We start from the raw sequence: 18584 nt of genomic DNA, 5'->3' as shown, positions 1-18584 counted from the left end.
CATGGCATCCATGGCCCTGCCCTCCTTCGCTTTTACGTCTCCTTTGTGGGCTTCCCCTCTGATTTTCCCTTAAACCTCAGTGTTGCAGAAGCTTCCATTCTTGGCCCTCTCTCTCTCTCTCTCTCTCTCTCTCTCTCTCTCTCTCTCTCTCTGTGTGTGTGTGTGTGTGTGTGTGTTCTCATGGGGAAATCTCTTCATCAGTCTCCTCTCCTTCTGATGCTCAAATCAGACTCTCAGTTTTGATCTCCCTTGAGTTGTAGGCTGAAGTGGTCAACATGCCACTCAGTGTCTCCCATGCATGTCTCGCGGGCACCTCGAAGTCAGCGTGGCTGACACGAAACTCATCACTTTTCCTTGACCTGAAATGGACCATTTCCCATGTGCCCAGTTACAGTTCATGGTCCCAACAGTCTCAAGTTGCTCTGGTCAGAAATCAGCAGTCACCCTCAATCAGGAAGGAGGAGGTGTCCAACTCTTCCCCACCTCCTGCCCATGCCCAGGAGATAGTCCACAGGTCCTTCATGCTGCTTTTTCCTGCTGAACGTGTTGGGGCCTCAGGCATTTTTTGACTTATAGCCCTCAAGACAAATCCGAGTTGACTTGCAACATGAGTTTATTTGCTATCCCTATTTTAGACATCATTCTTTATACACCCCCCAACAAACCCTTTTACTAATTTCCACATTTGTCTCCTAAACACTTTTTAAATTCATCTTATCTTTTCCACTCTTAATAACTGTGCCCTAATGAAACCCTTGTCTTATTTTTCCCAGATGACTATGGTGACATATAATTGATCCCCACCCTTTTATCATAACCACACCTCCCCTTGTTTTAAGTAATCCTCTGGACCGCCATTTCCAGAGAAACAATTGAAAGTCACATCTCACAGCTGACCATGTTATTCCCTAAAGCCTTTCCGTCATTCTGAATCACCAAGTCCCTTAGAATGGCCCGCTCCCAGCTCCTAGCCTCAGTCCCTGGACATTCCACCTAGTGGGTCACTCTCTGGTCCTGCCAGGATGCTGGCGTATTTTGCATAGTCCTTGCCTTTATGATTTGTTCATGTTGTTCTGCTCTTCTCCTTTTTCTTCCCCCCAAATCTCCTTTTCATCCATTTCCCTTTACCTCTCTAGCTTTTTAACATCAGTGCAAAATTTATCACAGGCATCACCTACACCAGAAAGCTCTTCCTGAATATCTAGGTCAAAGTACATGTCCTTCATGTTTGCTGCGAGAGCTCTTGGTAGCTACCTTACCTTTTTCTTTTTTCTAATTGGAGTGTAACATACCTATACACCATTGCACAAACTATACGTGTTACCCACCCTGGGCTATCACTAACCACTTTATATTAACTCATCAATTTGTGTTCCTGTCTCCCCAGCTAGACCATTATCTCCCGGAGGTCAATTAGTGTTTAACAAGTAGCTATTAAGATATCTGGAACATACTTGAAGCCTACTAAATGTTTAGACTGAACCAAACAGCCTGACCTTTGAAATTGGGCTGATGAAAGGGAATTTCAAAACAACTGAAGCAAATCAAATGATACCACCTTACATTTCCATAATAGTTGCTCCACCTCCTGTAGATCCTCTCTCAGCAGGAAAGAAGAGGAGAGAGCTATAGAAAACCCTTATAATTATAGAGAGAGACGCTGTGGCTTGCTGTTTTCAGAATCATGGAAAAAGTGAGAACCATGAAGAAAAAGGGGATGTATGTAAACTTGGACCATATCTGGTCGTTAGGGGAAGAAAGCCCAAGTGCATTATAGAAACATACGAAGAATTTCTAATAGGACAACACTATTGAAGACAGTGCAACATAGCCAAAAGGACATTGGACCCAAGTTGTCAACCCGAGTTCCGGTTTCTTCTGGGGCACGAATTGTGGGTGACTGTGCCGATGGCCGTCACTCTTTGCACCTCCAACTCTCTCTGTCTCTGAAAGGTCAGACTGAGTGATTGCTCAGGTGCGTTATAAACACCCAGGATTTTAAAATCGTATAACAAATTTCTAACTGATTTCACGGCTTTGGCTACTGCCTTTGACTCAGTACGTTTCAGAAACCAGTGCCTATTGTGTGGACCTTGTTCTTGTCTTTAATTCTTCGTTTCTTTCCTCGTGACTCTGGGCTTTTGCTGCTCGCCGTGCCCACGTGTTTATTTCCGTCTGTGTGTCATCTTAGTCTGTGTGACCTGAGTGACCTTGAGTACCTGGATGAAGAGTTCCACCAGAGCCTGCAGTGGATGAAGGACAACGACATCCATGACATCCTGGACCTCACCTTCACTGTGAACGAAGAAGTCTTCGGGCAGGTCTGTGGGTGTGGGCAGCTGGTGTCTCGGTGCGGTGCCGGGAGGCTGCGGGTCGGTGAAGAATAACTTAGCGGCTAAGATCAGATGCGTATTTACTTGTGGCTTGCTGGGGGGGTTAAACCCAGGTTTATGTACAGTTACAATAATCGTGGTTGCAAAGATTATTCTCATGCCAACTGCAGATGAAGGTGTTCTCATGTACAGAGTGTGACAACTATTTGTGTGTTGTAAGCGATGTTTTTATTTCCAACTAAAATATCCATGTAAGGTATTAGAATGGGCCTTAAACACAATGTTTAAAAACCCATGCTACCCAAGAGTTGAATGTTAAATTACTTAATTGGCACTTGGATGTAACTCTCATTCCTATTTCAGAACTGAAATGGATTATTTCGAAACTGAGGGAAAGTAAACAATATTTTAGTGAAGGTTTGAAAATATTGACCCATCAACCAATGTTGATCTTTTTTACAAAGTTGATGGAAGCGTTGCTTAAAAGATTTCTTTCGGAAATTACATAATAGTTCATAAGTAATAATCTTATTTAGACATTAATATTTGGTTACTTTTCTGAATTTCGTGTTTTGGAAAAGAAGTTCTCAATTGAATATTCACTTGAATGTAATTCTGTTTCCTTAAAGTCAGTCTTTACTTAAATATGGGCTTTCTATGTGTGGTTGATTCGTAACCCTAAAGGAATTCGAGAAAATGCGTTTTTGTCAAATATCCAACTAGCAGTGGCCCAGAATCTGGAACCAATTTACCGCCATTTAAAAGGCTTATCTGTTCAGGCAGGATTTTTAAAACTTAACCTTCGCCACCGGCTACATGTATTTTCGCCACGGAGGCTCTCGGACACCCGCTCAGTGCCCGGTGTCACTGGGCCATGGCGTGAGCACGGGCCCCGGGCGCCCTTCACGCCAGCTTGCGGGACAGCATTCTCACCCCCTCGAGGGATTGCTTCACCGTCAGTCCTCTTGTGTTAACCCAGATCACGGAGCGCGAGTTGAAGCCCGGGGGTGCCAACATCCCGGTCACGGAGAAGAACAAGAAGGAGTACATCGAGAGGATGGTGAAGTGGCGGATCGAGCGTGGCGTGGTGCAGCAGACGGAGAGCTTGGTGCGCGGCTTCTACGAGGTGCGGCGCCAGCGGGGCGGGGGCGGTGGTTCCCGGCCACGTCCACGAGGCCGCAGCCCACCCACGGTGCTGTCCCGTGTGCTGTACTTACGGCGGCTCTTTCAGTGTAAAATCTCTAGTGTTTTGTCCTGCGCGTTTCAAGAACACACACAGAAAGCTTCATGCCTGTTACAAGAGAGCATTGACATATACGACCTGAATGCAAACAGCATTTGACAGTTCACAGACCACTGGTCAATTTCAGTCATGCGTCTGGCGCCTGCTTGGATGCAGACTGTCACATGTCATGCTCTACATGTGAAATCTTGTATCAGAGGGTCTGCACAGGTGTTACAAGTATCCAGTATCCGTGCGACTTCTTCTGAGGAGCACTAGATCTTTTTATTTTCAAAAAATATATATGTATTGATTTCAGAGAGGAAGGGAGAGGGAAAGAGAGAGAGAAACATCAAGGATGTGAGAGAATCATGGATGCCCCCACTGGAGATCGAGCCCACAACCTGGGCACGTGCCCTGACGGGGAATCGAACTGTGACCTCCTGGTTCTTAGGTCGACGCTCAACCACTGAGCCACACCGGGCGGACAGCACTAGATCTTTTTTAGAAAAGACAAAAAAAAGCTAGATTAATCAGTGCTCAGTCATAAAACAAAAATTCTGCTGAGAGACATCTCATCGACCTTGTACTAAAAATACCTTACAGGTGTCGAGAGCTTTGCCGTTTTTAAAGCTCCTGCAGGGTGGATCCATCGTATTCCCCAAACGCCGCGTGCCCTCCTTCCTGCTGAGGCTGCGTTGTCGCTGGGCTAAGCCGTGCCCCGTATCCTTGCTGTTCCATAGGTGGTGGACGCCAGGCTGGTCTCTGTGTTCGACGCGAGGGAACTGGAGCTGGTCATCGCGGGCACAGCTGAAATAGACCTGAGTGACTGGAGAAACAACACGGAGTACAGAGGAGGTGACCCGGGCTCGGGTGGCTGGGTGCTAAGCTGGAGCGGGAAGGGAGGCAGAGGGCTCGGCTGCGGGTCCGAGTCCGGGACAGCAAGGACACTTGCACCCTCATCATAGGTCTGGCGCATCTCCTTTGAGACCTGGGGCTAGGGACATTCCCTTCTCTCCCTAGTTACATCTCACAGCTGACCATGTTATTGGAAGGCCTGCTTACACACCATCTCGGGATGTCATCACGCTTAATTGTGGGTGAAGAAATGCGCCCGTGAGAGCACTCATTAATTGCTTTCTGGTGTTGGTAGGGAAGCACCGGGGAGCTAGCTAGCTCAGACTCCACCTGTAGTCTCTCTTCGCTCTAAAACAGGGGTGGGCAAACTTTTTGACTGGAGGGCCACCATGGGTTCTTAAACTGGACCGGAGGGCCGGAACAAAAGCATGGATGGAGTGTTTGTGTGAACTAATATAAATTCAAAGAAAAGGAGCGGAGGGGAGAGCAAGAGAACCGGATAGAACAGCCGGATCCGGCCCGCGGGCCGTAGTTTGCCCACGGCTGCTCTAAAACTTGGAGAGGCACACCCTCTGGACTTCCTAATACACCAACGCCGTGTTCCTCCTACATTTAACTGAACGACGTGGCAGCTGTGCTTCACGGTAGAAACACGTGAATGGAACAGGACATGCCTCTCACAGTTCAAGTGGTTTACTGAACGAGCCCTTCCCCAGTCAGGCCTTCTGTCCACTGACAAGGAAACTGCTGGAAGGGTAGCTAAAAGCTGGACCCTCCACCGAATGGGAAGCGGAGCGGTGGCATTTGCAGAGGGCAGTGCAAACTCTCGGTCAGGAACTGGGAGCGCAGCCATTGAAGCTGGATGCTGGATCCGTATACTTTGGAAGGATCTGGTGGTGACCGAGGGCTACAGTTAAACGCCCTCACGTGAGTGTAAGCAAAGGAGGAGCGTGGTTCCTGAAATGCAGCGCGCCATCCCGAAGCCCCTGGGAAGCCGTGACAAGTAGCAGTTAGTTGTGTAGGTTTGGTGTTGGTTTCCTCCCGCAGAGTGTGCCAGGTTAGCGCCAGTTCTGAGCTTGGAGAGTGAAACAGACAAACCTGAAGTCCCTGAATTCGTCCCCGAACAGTTGTCTAGTTGCCTGTGCGTTGACACAGAAATTCAAAGAACAATGTTGAAAGCCCGGGGTAAAACATAACTTGACATGTGCTAACTGGCTGCTGTTCTTGCCTGTGCGAGGCTCTTCCGGCTCGCGGGGTTGCGGGGGGCTGTCTGCTGGCCCATTTTCTCGGCAAGGCAGCGTGCAGATGCCGTCGCGAGTCTTGTCCAGTCGGCCCCCAGTACAAGCCGTCGACGGCCTTGGTTACTCTCCCTTGGTTAACCAAACACGTTCACTAACTAGAACACCGTTTCTCCAGTTTCTACATAAGTTGCACGTTACCATGCACAGCACTAGCTCGTTTCCCCACCCCAGGCCATTCTGCTGGCAGTGCCATTCATGCAGGCAGCCACTCTTGTACGTGTACAGAATAAACGCTGATTCGCCGTGTGTGACTCATCGAGGACCTATTTCTACGGTTATTGTAGAGCTTATCAGATGAACTCCGGGGGGGGCGGTGCTGCGGGGTGGGGCACCCAGCTGCCACGCCTGCTAGCCCTGCTCCGTGGCACTGCGAGAAGAGGGGCTCCCTGCCCCTCGCCACATGTCCGTGAGGCAGCGGTTCGTGGGGGTCCAATGGGACACTCCTCCTCCTCCACACACAGCAAAGGGCCGATGCATGGGGTCAGAGAACGTCAGGCTGTAAATCAAGAGCCATTGCACTGCTGTGTAGATGGGGAGGCTGTTCGCTCAGCACCGAAGAGCTGGCCACGCGTCCCCACGCCCAACCTGGTTGGTTTGCCCTTCGCTTGGACCCCTCGCTTCCCCCGGGGCACTGAGCGTAACTGGTCTAAGAGGAAGCAGGAAGGAAGGGTCCCAGATCCTGCGGCCGCTGCAACACGTGGAACATACTTCCTCCAACCCAGAATTCCAGTGGCTTGATGCATATTGATGGAATATGTCAGTTCATTGGTTTGAACCACTAACTGTATCTTAATCTCTGAGCCGTGTCTCTGAGCGTAATTTTTCTTTATTGAAAGAACTGGCATCTACAACTACTTCCTTAATCCACCCATGAGATGACACGTTTAACATTTTATTAAATGCTACTTAAGTATGGAATAAAAGTAATATTTAGGTGGAAGGTTATTGGGGATTTATTAGTTGAAGGAATTAAAGTAGTACAATTCCTTTTCCTTTTTTATTATTAAAAAGTAATTGGATTAAACACTATGAATGTTATATGTAGTTTTAAAATACTTTGCAATTTTGTATTTGTATAGTTTTTATTTTTTAAAATAAGTTGTATTGATTTAAGAGAGAGAGGAAGGAAGAGAGAGATAGAAAAATCGATGAAAGAGAAACATGAACATCCGATGGGCTGCCTCCTGCGCGGTCCCTGGCCGCACCTCCCACCAGGGATTGAGCCCGCGAGCCAGGCGTGTGACCTGACCAGGCATCGAACCGGTGACCGCTTGATGGATGGGTCCACGCTCAACCACTGAGCCACACTGAGCCGGGCAGTATAATTACTTAATTAATGTGTCTCTCCTTTCCCAGAAGCCCTTTGAGGGTCTGATTTCTTGGCCACTGTACCCCCAAGCATGGTACAGCACTTGGCATAGCGACCCTCACAAATTATTTCTTAAGTGAATGGCCCAAAGAGTTAAGCATTTCCAGTCACAGCGGTTATATTCTTCAGAGGCGACAGGGTTAACAGCCCTCATTTGGGGTTCTCCTCTCCACTCGCTGTATTTGGTGACACTGCAAGGAAACAGGCCCTCTCGCGGTCACTCAGTGTTGCTTTTGCTGGACTTTGGCCCTCATGCCATCGTGGTTATGGCGTTCTCCTTAGTCTTAAGTTATCCATGGCTCTTAAGGGGTCCGAGGCGAAGATGTGTGTGGGGGAGTCCTTTTTCAGTGGGTCATGGTGGCTTACGCTAGGGAAGCCAAAGTAACGCAGGCTTTTGTGATTGGCTCGCTAGGGTACCACGACAATCACATCGTAATCCGCTGGTTCTGGGCGGCCGTGGAGAGATTCAACAATGAACAGCGGCTGCGGTTGTTACAGGTAAGACGCCATTCGTTCGGCTTTTTCACGCATTCGTGGAATTACTGATGGAGTTGCGTGTTTTTAAGACGTGCCGAGGACACCCGATAAATCCATCCCGTGTTTATGTGCCAGTGTGAGATGCACGGTTTCCAGACTCTTCGGTGGCAGGTCCTTGGGCTCCATCATGGGGCACAACGTCCCCAGCCAGGTCCACGCCTTTTAGGAGGGAGGCGAGGAAGTACCTCCTCCAGGGCAGGGACCCGGGACAGCCTCTGCCTTCAGGGCAGCGTGGCCCTTTCGGAGAGAGTCCCCGGGCCCTCCGCAGGCCAGCACCCTGAGCCACAGGTGCTCCCCGCTCGGTCCCTTAAGAAGTGACCCAGTTCCTTGATAAAGAGCCCTTTCTTTCCCTCCTCCCACCTTTCAACAAATTAGAGAGAACAATGCAGTTGAAGGACACTGGGAAAACGAACTCATTTTCTTGTGGTGTTTATAGTCGCCCAGGGCAGCTGCTGGTGGGTTGCAGCTAAAGAGACATCAGACAGGAGGAAGCCTTCTGGACGCTCAGACGGAGCCTGACCTGTGGGCGGAGTCTTAGCTGCTCTGGGTCAAGGACCTGCCCTCACATTGGCAGGCCCAGAAGTTCTTTTTCATTTCCTTTCATCATCACTTTTTTAAAAGCCACCCCGAGTGGATGAGGGGCTGATGCTCAATAGACGTAGGTTAGTTGACACACCCACTTTATTCACGTAGAGTGGGACCCACGGCTGGGGTAAGCTCCCGAGCTGGTCAGCGGTCCAGAGGCTTTCTCCTCTCAGGCCCCCACACCTTTCCCTTACAGGGCCCGTCCGTCCTTGGTTCTGTGTCAGGTGCTCGGGGATGGCCGGGGCCCGGCATAAGCGTTGTCTCCAGCTTCCCCAGCAGTGGGGCGGGCAGTGTGTTCCCCCGGGAGCTCGGCATGTGGGTGACGCCCGGCCTTCCTGGGCCGCTGGTCGCTGGGCCTCACCTCCTCCTCCTGTTTTCTCGTCGGTAGTTCGTGACGGGCACGTCCAGCATTCCCTACGAAGGCTTCGCTTCTCTCCGAGGGAGCAATGGCCCCAGACGGTTCTGTGTGGAAAAGTGGGGGAAAATCACCGCGCTTCCCAGGTAAAGTGCAAACCGTAGTTCTTTGCTGTCACCACGTTGCTCTAGGAAGTTATGTACATGTATATGTGTACATATATATGTGTGTGTGTGCATATATATATTAGTGACTGTTTCATGTTACAAGTTTGGGAGAGTGGGACAAGCTTTTAGAATACGCTTGTTTCATTTGCTGATTTACCTTTCTAAATGAGGGTGGTGGGGGGAATCTTCCTGGTCATAGTTAACATACATAAACACATAGCTTAATATGTAAAATGCAACAAGACCAGAGCATTTGTTAGCTTTATCAAAGTCATGTTGGTCATCATTATGATTGCAGCTCTAATTTAGATGTTTCCAGAACCTCTGGTGTGAAGTTTATATTAATAACTACTTAGAGCTGAAACTGGTTTGGCTCAGTGGATAGAGCGTCGGCCTGCGGACTGAAGGGTCTCAGGTTCGATTCTGGTCAGGGGCATGCACCTTGGTTGCGGGCACATCCCCAGTAGGAGGTGTGCAGGAGGCAGCTGATCGATGTTTCTCTCTCATCGATGTTTCTAGCTCTCTATCCTTCTCCCTTCCTCTCTGTAAAATATCAATAAAATATATTTTTTAAAAAATAGCTACTTAGAATCCCTTCCCTCGGAATCACCGTGGGGTTTCTGCAGAACATTAATCATGTGAATGCGCCGTGTACCTCGGTAGCTTCCGTCGTCCATGCCTTAATTCCGCGGGAATGCTCTCTGCGTTGCACTCTCATTCCTAACAAGATGACATTTCCTTTGCGAGGAAAAAGGGGCTTTGCTGTTGCTACTAATATGTGTAAGAGTCTTACCTCACCGCCGTAAAGGTATGGCACGATTTATGAACCAGAAAGTGTTTGGGGCTGAATGGCGGTAACTGGAGCTGGAGCGGAAGAACCGGAGGGGGCCAGTGAACAGGGCGGATGGAGGAGTCAGTGTTCGGCCTGCTTTCTCCAGTCGGCGGTGATCATGCAGAATTTTTGAGGTGAAAAGGACCTCAGGTTGCCTCTCCTTTCACTGCCAATAAACCTGCACTCTAGAGAGGCTGAGGGATCTTCCCACGAGTTCATCCTGTTTCCTTTAAGCACAAACGGCTTTAAGAAAGTCGTTAACAAGACTTTCTTCTTGGCAACTGCAAAACGCGAGTTTTTTAGAATCACGCTCCAAGCATCACACCTGAGAAAAGGATGCTGAAGACACAGATGCAGAGAGCGATGCATCGTGGGAGCCCGGGGCTGCCCGGTACCAGCTGGTGTGCCTGAAACCCCTGGATGCCACCTGGCACACCTGGCCTTCTACTCTCGGCAGCCTGTAGTTTCCTTATTTAAAGGATTATTCTCTTTTATTTGTGCCTGCACCGTGTCCTTTTCCCCCTTAAACTCATGTTTGTATCTAAAAGCAGCTACACGCACGATAGATAGATAGATTGATAGATAGATAGAGAGATAGATAGATTGATAGATGGATCGATGGATCGATGGATGCAGATACCAAGTAGGGCCTTTCACCCTGTGGAGAAGCTCAGGCCTGGGCACCAAGGAGGCAGGAAAGGGCGGAACGACTGTGTCCCTTTCTCGCGAGGTCTGTTTCTGCGAAGATTTGCTTCCAGAAAGCAGATGGGACAACCTGTAACAGGAAGCAGACAGATGTCTTGCTCACCTTGAATCGCTGCAGTTTCCGCCACAGCTGGTGAGCCGAGAGGCAGCCTGGGACAGACACATGGCTGTGGCTCCAGGGCCTGGGCTCTGTCCCAGGGCCTTTGTGCCCCAGGGGGTCCTGGCGAAGTTGCTCAATCCCTCCCAGCCTCTGTTTCCTCATCTTCCCTGTAGGCTGGTCATTCTGAGGATTGAATGAAATCCTTCATCTAAAGCATGTGCTGCTGGTCCTGGCCCCGATGAGCATCTGGTCAATGGCTGCCGGCTGCCATCATGGTGTCTGTACCATCAGCTGTCATGTGTATGAGGAGGAGAGGTTGGGAGAAGCCAGGGTGGGGAGTGAGAAGACCTGCGTTCTATCCCCCCTCTGCCACCACCTGACTCTGGGACCTAGATCTCTTGCTCTCTGGACCTCAGTTTCCTCACCTATAAAAAGCTGGGGGGCGGGGAGGGGGGGAAGGGGGGAGGTGGCATATGAGGTTTGGTTGAGCAAGAAGAAACACCAACAAACGGTGGGAGACTCTCGGAGGTCGGGCTGGAGTCGCCTTGTCACTTCCCCGGGAGCTCCAGGAAGTCTGTGTACTGACTCACGGGCCGTGCTGTTGCCGACACACGGTTGGGCAATCGATGGTGCTGCTTCCTTCCTTGTTATGAACGGAGGCTGGTTCTAGAGTCTTAGTTTCACCCAGATTATACAATCGCATAAAGAACCATCATCTGAGGCAAGCAGGAAGGCAGTCTAGGTTCCCATTGGTCTATAAGAAGCTCCAACTTTTCAGGTCCGAGAGGAGGAGAGAGCTGTCTGGCTGTCGCACTGCACAGTAGTCCACCCACATAGCCCCGTGGACAGGCATGGCTGCTGACCTGAGCCCGCCGATCACCGATGCCCTGGCTCTGTGATCCTGAGCAAGGGCCTGGGTGCCCCTCCCCCCCATCCCATGAAGAGTAGGAACAGCAGTGCTCTGCTCGGCGTACTTGTGATGAGTGAGATAATATGTATACCCATCCTTGGGGATAGTAGGTCTTCTTTGATCTTTCTCAACTTTTATTCTGAATCTTCTATAAGATTCAGCATGTGCTCCACAGGAAAAGTACAGTTGGAAAAACAATAAAAGGAAGAACCTCTTTATCAGCACAAACGGTGATTTCTTCACCGATCACAATGTCATCACCTTTGTGCAATGTGGGGTGTTGCTGGTGTGAAAAAGGTCTGTACGCTTGGTCTAAAGAGGTTGTCCTGTATGGGGAGCCCATTTCTCCCACGCCCAGAACAGAGGCACCCACGTCATGTCCCAGGCGCCTTCCTGATAGATTTCAGGTGCAGGATTGAAGAGCTGGTTTGTCTCAAGCTGGTCAACCCCAACATATTTCTTTTACTTGTCAGTGAGATGATTTTATTTAAAACTAGAGGCCCGGTGCATGAAATTCGTGCACGGGGGTGTGTGTCCCTCAGCCCAGCCTGCACCCTCTCCAATCTGGGACCCCTCGAGGGATGTCCGACTGCCCGTTTAGGCCCCCAACTTCCCTCCTCTGCCGGCTTGGTCACCCCTAACTGCCCTCCCCTGCAGGCTTGATTGCCCCCAACTGCCCTCCCTTGCTGGCCATCTTGTGGTGGCCATCTTGTGTCCACATGGGGGCAGGATCTTTGACCACATGGGGGCAGCCATCTTGTGTGTTGGAGTGATGGTCAATCTGCATATTACTCTTTTATTAGATAGGATGTACAGAACGGGTGTATGTCCTTCTTGCTCAAACAGTTGATTCTTGGAGAGGTCTGGCATCATCTTGGGTCGGGCACAGGAGGTTGTGCCCTGGAAAGTTGGCAGGGGCTGTCAGGGGCAGGGCAGGCAGCCCTGGCAGAGGGCAGGGCATCAGTCCTTCTAGATGTAGGTGACAGAGGGCCTTTCAGCTCAAGCAGATGAGTCCCATCTTCTCTCAGGCTTCCTGGCCTCGCTTTGCAGTGGCGGTAAACCCAGCCCTGCTCCCCAGGGGTCCGAGGAATGTCCAAGTACACGTGGTCGTCTCTGAAGCCAGTGGCGTGGAATCCAGGCTCCTTTCTCTCTGTGGGAGGAAAGTGACTGGAGCCCAGATGATGGATGGTGCTGGAGGCAGCCGGCTGTCTCCACGGAGGCTCCTACCACACACACTGCGCGTCCAGGCCGGGCGGTGCGCCGCTCGCTCTGTGCTCTGCATTTCCTGTCCCCGGGGTTCCGATGGGCTTTGGGGGCAGTAAATTCCCCTCAGGGAAGTTGCTCTTAAACACCCTGAGAAGCAGGCGGCTGGCGGGCCAGCCTGGATGGTGCGGGGCCAGCCCTCCCAGCCCAGTGTGGAGTGGGTGTGCTCCTGTCTAAGGTCCTGGCCGAGGAGGAGGGCAGACGAGCTGGAGAGCTTCCATCCTGGTGTCCTCCTCCACCGCGTGGGTTTGGCCAGAGGGGGAAGCATGAGATTTTAAATGACTGAGTCTGGAGGTTAATGTGAATGAAATACTGACCCAAAGGAAGAAATCAGAAGCTAGAGTTCATTATGAGATGGGTAACTCGGGGAGATGGTTTTCTGGTGGAACAGAGCTTAAAAAGATAAAATTATCTTTTAAAGATAAAAGGCAACTTTTTTTATTCATTTTTAAAGCTCTGCTTTTTATTCTTATGAAAAGGAATAAATACACTTCACCAAAGCATGCCAAGAAGTTAAATATCTATAAAATCCACTACTGAGATAACCTCTAACGTTTTGAAGTGTATGTTTGCACTCATTTCCATACACACACAATTAAAAAGAAAAATACAGTCACACGCATATACTGTTTGTAACCTCTTCTTGTTTACCAGGTATCACTGATCATGAACATCTTTCCATGTCATTAACTATTGCTCTGCATCATCAATAATTCAGGTTTTTCCTCCTCAGTGCAGAGAGCGTGGTCTGCCGACTAAGTGAGTGCCGGCCGGGACGTGGGAATCTGACTGAGGAGCCTGTAATATGGCGCCACTTTCTTTAGTTAAAAATGTCTCAGAACAAGAGGTGGGCACTGGTAGGACCTCTTGGTGCCCCGTCTTTTCTGTATTCACCTTGAGGCACCCCCCTTGGGCTCCCCAGTCCTCGCCACCTGCTGCTCAGCTGAGGTGCCTTGTGGTCTGAGTGGAAATCAGCAGAAGATTCTCACACACACTGAGTGGCCAGATTATTATGATCTCTGAACGCATAATAATCTGGCCACTCAGTGTATATCCTGTATAATAAAAGGCTAATATGCAAATTGTCCCCTTGACCAGGAGTTCGACCAGCAGGCAGGCCCGCCAACCACTCATGTCCCCGCCCCTGGCCAGGCTGGCCAGACCCCACCCATGCACGAATTCATGCACCAGGCCTCTAATACATACACACACACACACACACACACACACACACACACACACACTGAGTGGCCAGATTATTATGCATTCAGAGATCATAATAATCTGGCCACTTAGTGTATAGTTGGTTCCCAAGTTTAATCTCTGACGTGAGATCCTCTTCGACTCCTTTCCCCTCGTCCTCTCATTCCGTCCTTACTGTCTGACAAGAATATTTTAAGCTTTTACTTTATTCTGTGTGCTAGCAAAAATGTGTCTGCGATGTCTAGTAATAGCACCTCATTCACCATCCTCAGGTGCCCTGTGCCTTTTGGACTGGTCTTCACTTTGGGAAGTGGGTAAAGCGGTCACAAAAACAGACTGTGTCTGAAAAGGGACTCTCTGGCCATTAATGTAAAAAGTAGGGCTCTGGAGCTAGTTTGTGGTTATGTAATGGAGTGAGAGAAATCTTAATTGCTGTGAGACACGGAGAATAGGGTCATCCAAGTCAAAAGGACGAGTGGCCCTGGGGGGCTGTCCCACAAGTCATCCTTTAAAGTGGACATTTGTGAGGGTCAGACAGGACAGCTCTTAAGGAGTGGTGATCCCCCTTTCCTTGGCCTCCAGGGCAAAATCTAGGTTGGGTTCATCTCTCCCCACCACCCCCATCCATGCCTCAGCACCTCTTCCCTGGACCACACAGCACCTGCTGGTTAAACGTCGCTTCTGTTCGTGCATCCTGCATTCCTTCTGCGCTCAGCAACCAGAGTGATCTGAAATCTCAAGGTCACTCCCTCCCCTGCTTACACCTTCCAGACTCCTCGCCAAAGATTTCTACCTGGTCGGCGGCCTGGTCTGGCCTACACTCCAGCCTCAATACATATGCTCTCCCTCTGCCCGCTACAGCCAGTAGCCTCTTACCTGCTGCTCTTCAATGTGCCAAACTCGGTTCTTCCCCAAGACTTGAACTTGATGCATGAACTCTTCCTGCCGGTTCTTTACCGGCGGCTCTTTCTCATCCCCAAGGTCTCAGCTCTACACGATCTACCAGAGAGGTCCTCCAGGCTCCTGCCCCAAGTGCACCTGTCACTCTGCAGAGCACCTACCCCAACCCAGTCATTGTGTTCCATGGTTGGTTTACTGTGGATGGTCTATTACCCCGCTAGGATATAACGCTATGAGATCAAGGACCTTGTCTGAATTGCACGTGGCTTTGCCCCCAGGGCATAGTCCTAGCAAATAGTTGATACTCAGTGAATATTATTTTCCTTAAATTATTGAATGTTTAAACTTGCGGTGACTCTGGACTGCTCCAGACAAGACATGCCACAGTCGCTTTGTGTCTCTCTATCCTCATCTGAACCATTGGGATAGATACTAGTAATCACATCACAAAATTATTTTGAAGATAAAGTGAGATCACACAATGGAAGTGTGTAAAATGATGCCTAACGCATCATGCAATAAATAAATGTAGCCCGTATTATTATCGTTTCTGATCCCTAGCTTTCAGAGCTGGTGTGGCATTCCACAACGTTTGAGTGTGTAAGCAACGTGCTTTCTCCCCCCAGGATGTTTCTGATTTGTTGGGACTTCCAGGAGTGCTCAGCCTGGAACAGCTCCTTACCGGGGCTTCTTCTATTGGCTTTAATTTCTTATGTTTAAAAAGTATATACTCTTCATCTTTCCCAGGACCACCCACAGGTGAAGAAGCTACCTGCTTATAAGAAAGGCCCAGTGCATGAAATTCGTGCACGAGTAGGAGGGTCCCTAGCGGCTGCCAGCCAGGGCCTTCCTTCGTTCCACGCCACCCCCTAGTGGTCAGCACACGTCATAGTGAGCGATCAAACTCCCAGTTGGTCGAACTCACGAGGGGACACTTTGCATATTAGGCTTTTATATATATATAGGTAATTTGAAGACTTTTTTCTCCTGGATTTCCCACACTTGAAACACCCCCCACTTTATTTATAGGCCCTGGTGCCTTTTAGCCAAGGTGACCTAATGAGGCCTTAAAATAAGACATTAATTCTAATTGGAACTATTCAGGGCGCTAACAAGCCTTGAAGTATTCATCGTGCATTGACTGTGTTCAGAATCCTCATGGGAGAGACAGGTTGATCTCTGTCCATGTGGACCACAGGGGGAGGAGTAATGGATATTTAAATGAACAGATAACCAACAGCCTTGGCACCCAATGGTACATGACAAATTAGTGGGGTAGTAACTGCCATAGAATTCCTTCTCATCCATTCACATTCAGAGAACACCTGGCGAGGGTCAGGGCTGTGCTGGGCCACCAGGGTCACACAGAGATTTGTGCACTAGTCTTAGCAGGAATTCCTGCTCTAAACCTCATGGCTGAAGAAAGTATTAAGGGGGGGGGGAGGGAAATTGTGGATATTTAAAAAGTCGTAACCGAGGTTATACCTTTTATTTGCGTTCATGAATCTCCTTGGACTAGCAACACAGTCACCAGATGACTTCAATGGAGTGTTACCACGCTGCAGCTGGTCCCTTTGGATTCCTCATGCTGAATGCAAGCTCTGAATCCATCCTCCCCCACCACCCGCTTCCTGTCTTGGTTAATGGCACCTCCGCCATATCACTGTCCACACCCAGACCCCAGCTCCCTTTCTTCCGCGGGATGCGTGGAAAGGCCTTTGCACGGACACCCTTCGCTTCCTGCTGTGGCCCCGCCTCCTCCTCTGGCTTCAGGGGCAGCCTTGGCTCCTGTCACTCAAGCTCTCCTACTTCTCAGGTTTCCCCATGAGGCCATGCTCCCTCACACTTCCCTTCTGGTCCCTGTGCTGCGAACATCCTCCTCCTCCTCGATCCGGAAAAGCCTACACACCCACAGATGCTCCCTAGCTCAGCACTGTGGGCTCTGCAGCGCAGACCTGAAACGCGTCGTATTGTGATGGGTTGTGTGCAGGCCCTGTGGTCGGTTAGATGGGGTGTCTGTGGTCTCCTGGAGAAAGGCAGCCCTGGGCTAGGGAGGGCTCCTGGTGTGGTGAGCAGAGCCGAAGGGGGCCTGGATTTCAGCACCGGCTCACAGTGGCCAGGTCCCCGAGTACAGAGATCGGACTGCATGACACTGAGGGGGTCCCAATTGTCTGTATATGTTGCTGCCTGAGTGTAAACTCCTCGTAGGCAGAAACCAGACTAATCATCCTCACCTGCCGGCGGCAGCTCAGTGCCCAGCATGCAAGGTGAGCTCAGTATAAGTATTGTTCAATGGACAGAGGAGTGAATGAAGTGGAACGCAAATTAAAAATTACTTTTTATTCATCAGGGCATTTTGTATGGGAACGACAAGCTTTCAAAATGCGGAATCTTCCAGGGGGAAATAATAAAAGAGGTTCTGCAGGTGAAGGGGTGTGGGTGCTGCCTGAGCACCCGTGGGCCCTGAATTAGGAGGCTCTGGAGAGCCCAAGGCGAGCCCCCTTTGCCTGCCCCCCCTCCTCCAGGCCCACTCAGCTCCTTCCTGGGAGTGCCCTGGCTGTGGCGCTGCGGGGACCCATGGCCGCGGGGGGCAGCCGGCGGTAAAACGGGTACATAAAACTGTGACTTGAGGGGTCAATTGGGTCAGGAATTCTCACATTTTCTAGACAAATCTGTACGTTCCAAGATCCCTTAGGAATTTTCCAGAATGCTTTTAATTATTTAACGCAGAGGCAGGAGTAGGAGTAAGGAAACTGAAACTCTGAAGAATTAGGCACCTCGGACAACTGAAAAAAAAAAAAGAGAGAGAATTTTGACAAACACTTTCTAAATTTTATTGCAAATAGCAAGGCCTTGTTGCATTCCAATACATCTTATTTCTAGCACAGCATTTACTGTCCTTTTTTCTCTCTCAATTTAAGATCCTGATTATCATTTTTTTGTGTCTTATATTTTGAGTCCTTATAAACTACCAAAAAATCACTTCTGGGAAAATGGGGACTAAATGAATAGGTAAGTACACACTCACACACACACACACACGCAGAGAGAGAGAGAGAGAGAGAGAGAGAGAGAGAGAGGAATGCAGTGAACAATCGGAAATCACCTGTTGTCCTTGTGCTACTTGCCCTGCTGGGTTTGGTAACAGACTTGACCATCTATAGGAGAGAAGAGAGGGTACGAATGTGACCTCCTGGTGAACGTCGGAAGAATCCAGAAAGCACCAAGAGATCTGTTAGGCCAGACCAGATGTCTTGGGGGGTTTACACATTCCCTATGTTGGTGCCAGCGTGACTTCCCACAGACGGGCTCAGGCCTGGCCTCGGCGAGTGGCTCTGGCTGCGGAGGACAAAATGAGGTAAACTCATTAGAAGCCTATGCAGGGCGCCTCGGAGAGATTTGAAAAATGTCCTTTCGTGGAGCCTGACGAATGGGGTGTGTGTGTGCTGCCAATATCAACACAGTCCCAGGGCCTGCTGTTCTTTGCTGCTGGAGTTTTCTTGGGACATGGAATGGGGCGGGAGGGGGCGGGAAAGCCTCCGAGGATTGTGTCTTGTTTTGCTTTGTTTTTTTCCCCTTCCTGTTTTTGGCTCATACAGCAAGTCGATGGTAGATATTGGGCAATGTGCTTGACCGCACGACTCCTCAATTTCCTCATTAGCAGCGCTGCCTTGTTTATGAGGAGTTTTGAAATTTTTTTGCAAGTGCACAGAATGCTGGTGTGGAAAGCCGGCCCAGATATCTTATTTCCGACCCACTCGATGCCTCTCTGCAGGGGGGACCACCTGCATCAGCTGCACTCGGAGTGATTGTTCACACGCAGGTCCCTAGGGCCCCCTCTCCCCCCCAACAAACCTTCTGAATTAGAATCTCGGGGGGTGCAGCCCCAATCTCCATTGTAAACAAGCTTCCTGGTGATTCTTATCACTCTGAGTAGCTGTTTT

The 18584-nt window shown here is 49.8% G+C and overlaps 1 protein-coding gene across 5 annotated transcripts in view; it reads left to right on the top strand.

Moving 5' to 3' along the window:
• Positions 1-18584, top strand: part of HECW2 (HECT, C2 and WW domain containing E3 ubiquitin protein ligase 2) — a 286809-nt gene that overhangs the window by 256873 nt on the left and 11352 nt on the right. For all 5 annotated transcript variants that reach the window (XM_080669552.1, XM_080669554.1, XM_080669551.1 and 2 more), the window contains 5 exons: positions 2192-2321; positions 3313-3459; positions 4299-4413; positions 7496-7581; positions 8594-8706. In XM_080669552.1, the coding sequence (XP_080525678.1) occupies positions 2192-2321; positions 3313-3459; positions 4299-4413; positions 7496-7581; positions 8594-8706 (591 nt within the window). The remainder of the gene's footprint in view (positions 1-2191; positions 2322-3312; positions 3460-4298; positions 4414-7495; positions 7582-8593; positions 8707-18584) is intronic.

The sequence above is a fragment of the Plecotus auritus genome (genome assembly GCF_963455305.1).
Source record: "Plecotus auritus genome assembly, chromosome: 5".
In the NCBI taxonomy this organism is placed as follows: domain Eukaryota; kingdom Metazoa; phylum Chordata; class Mammalia; order Chiroptera; family Vespertilionidae; genus Plecotus; species Plecotus auritus.
Note: the sequence above shows the minus strand (reverse complement) of the source record. Positions and strands in the feature narration are given on the sequence as shown.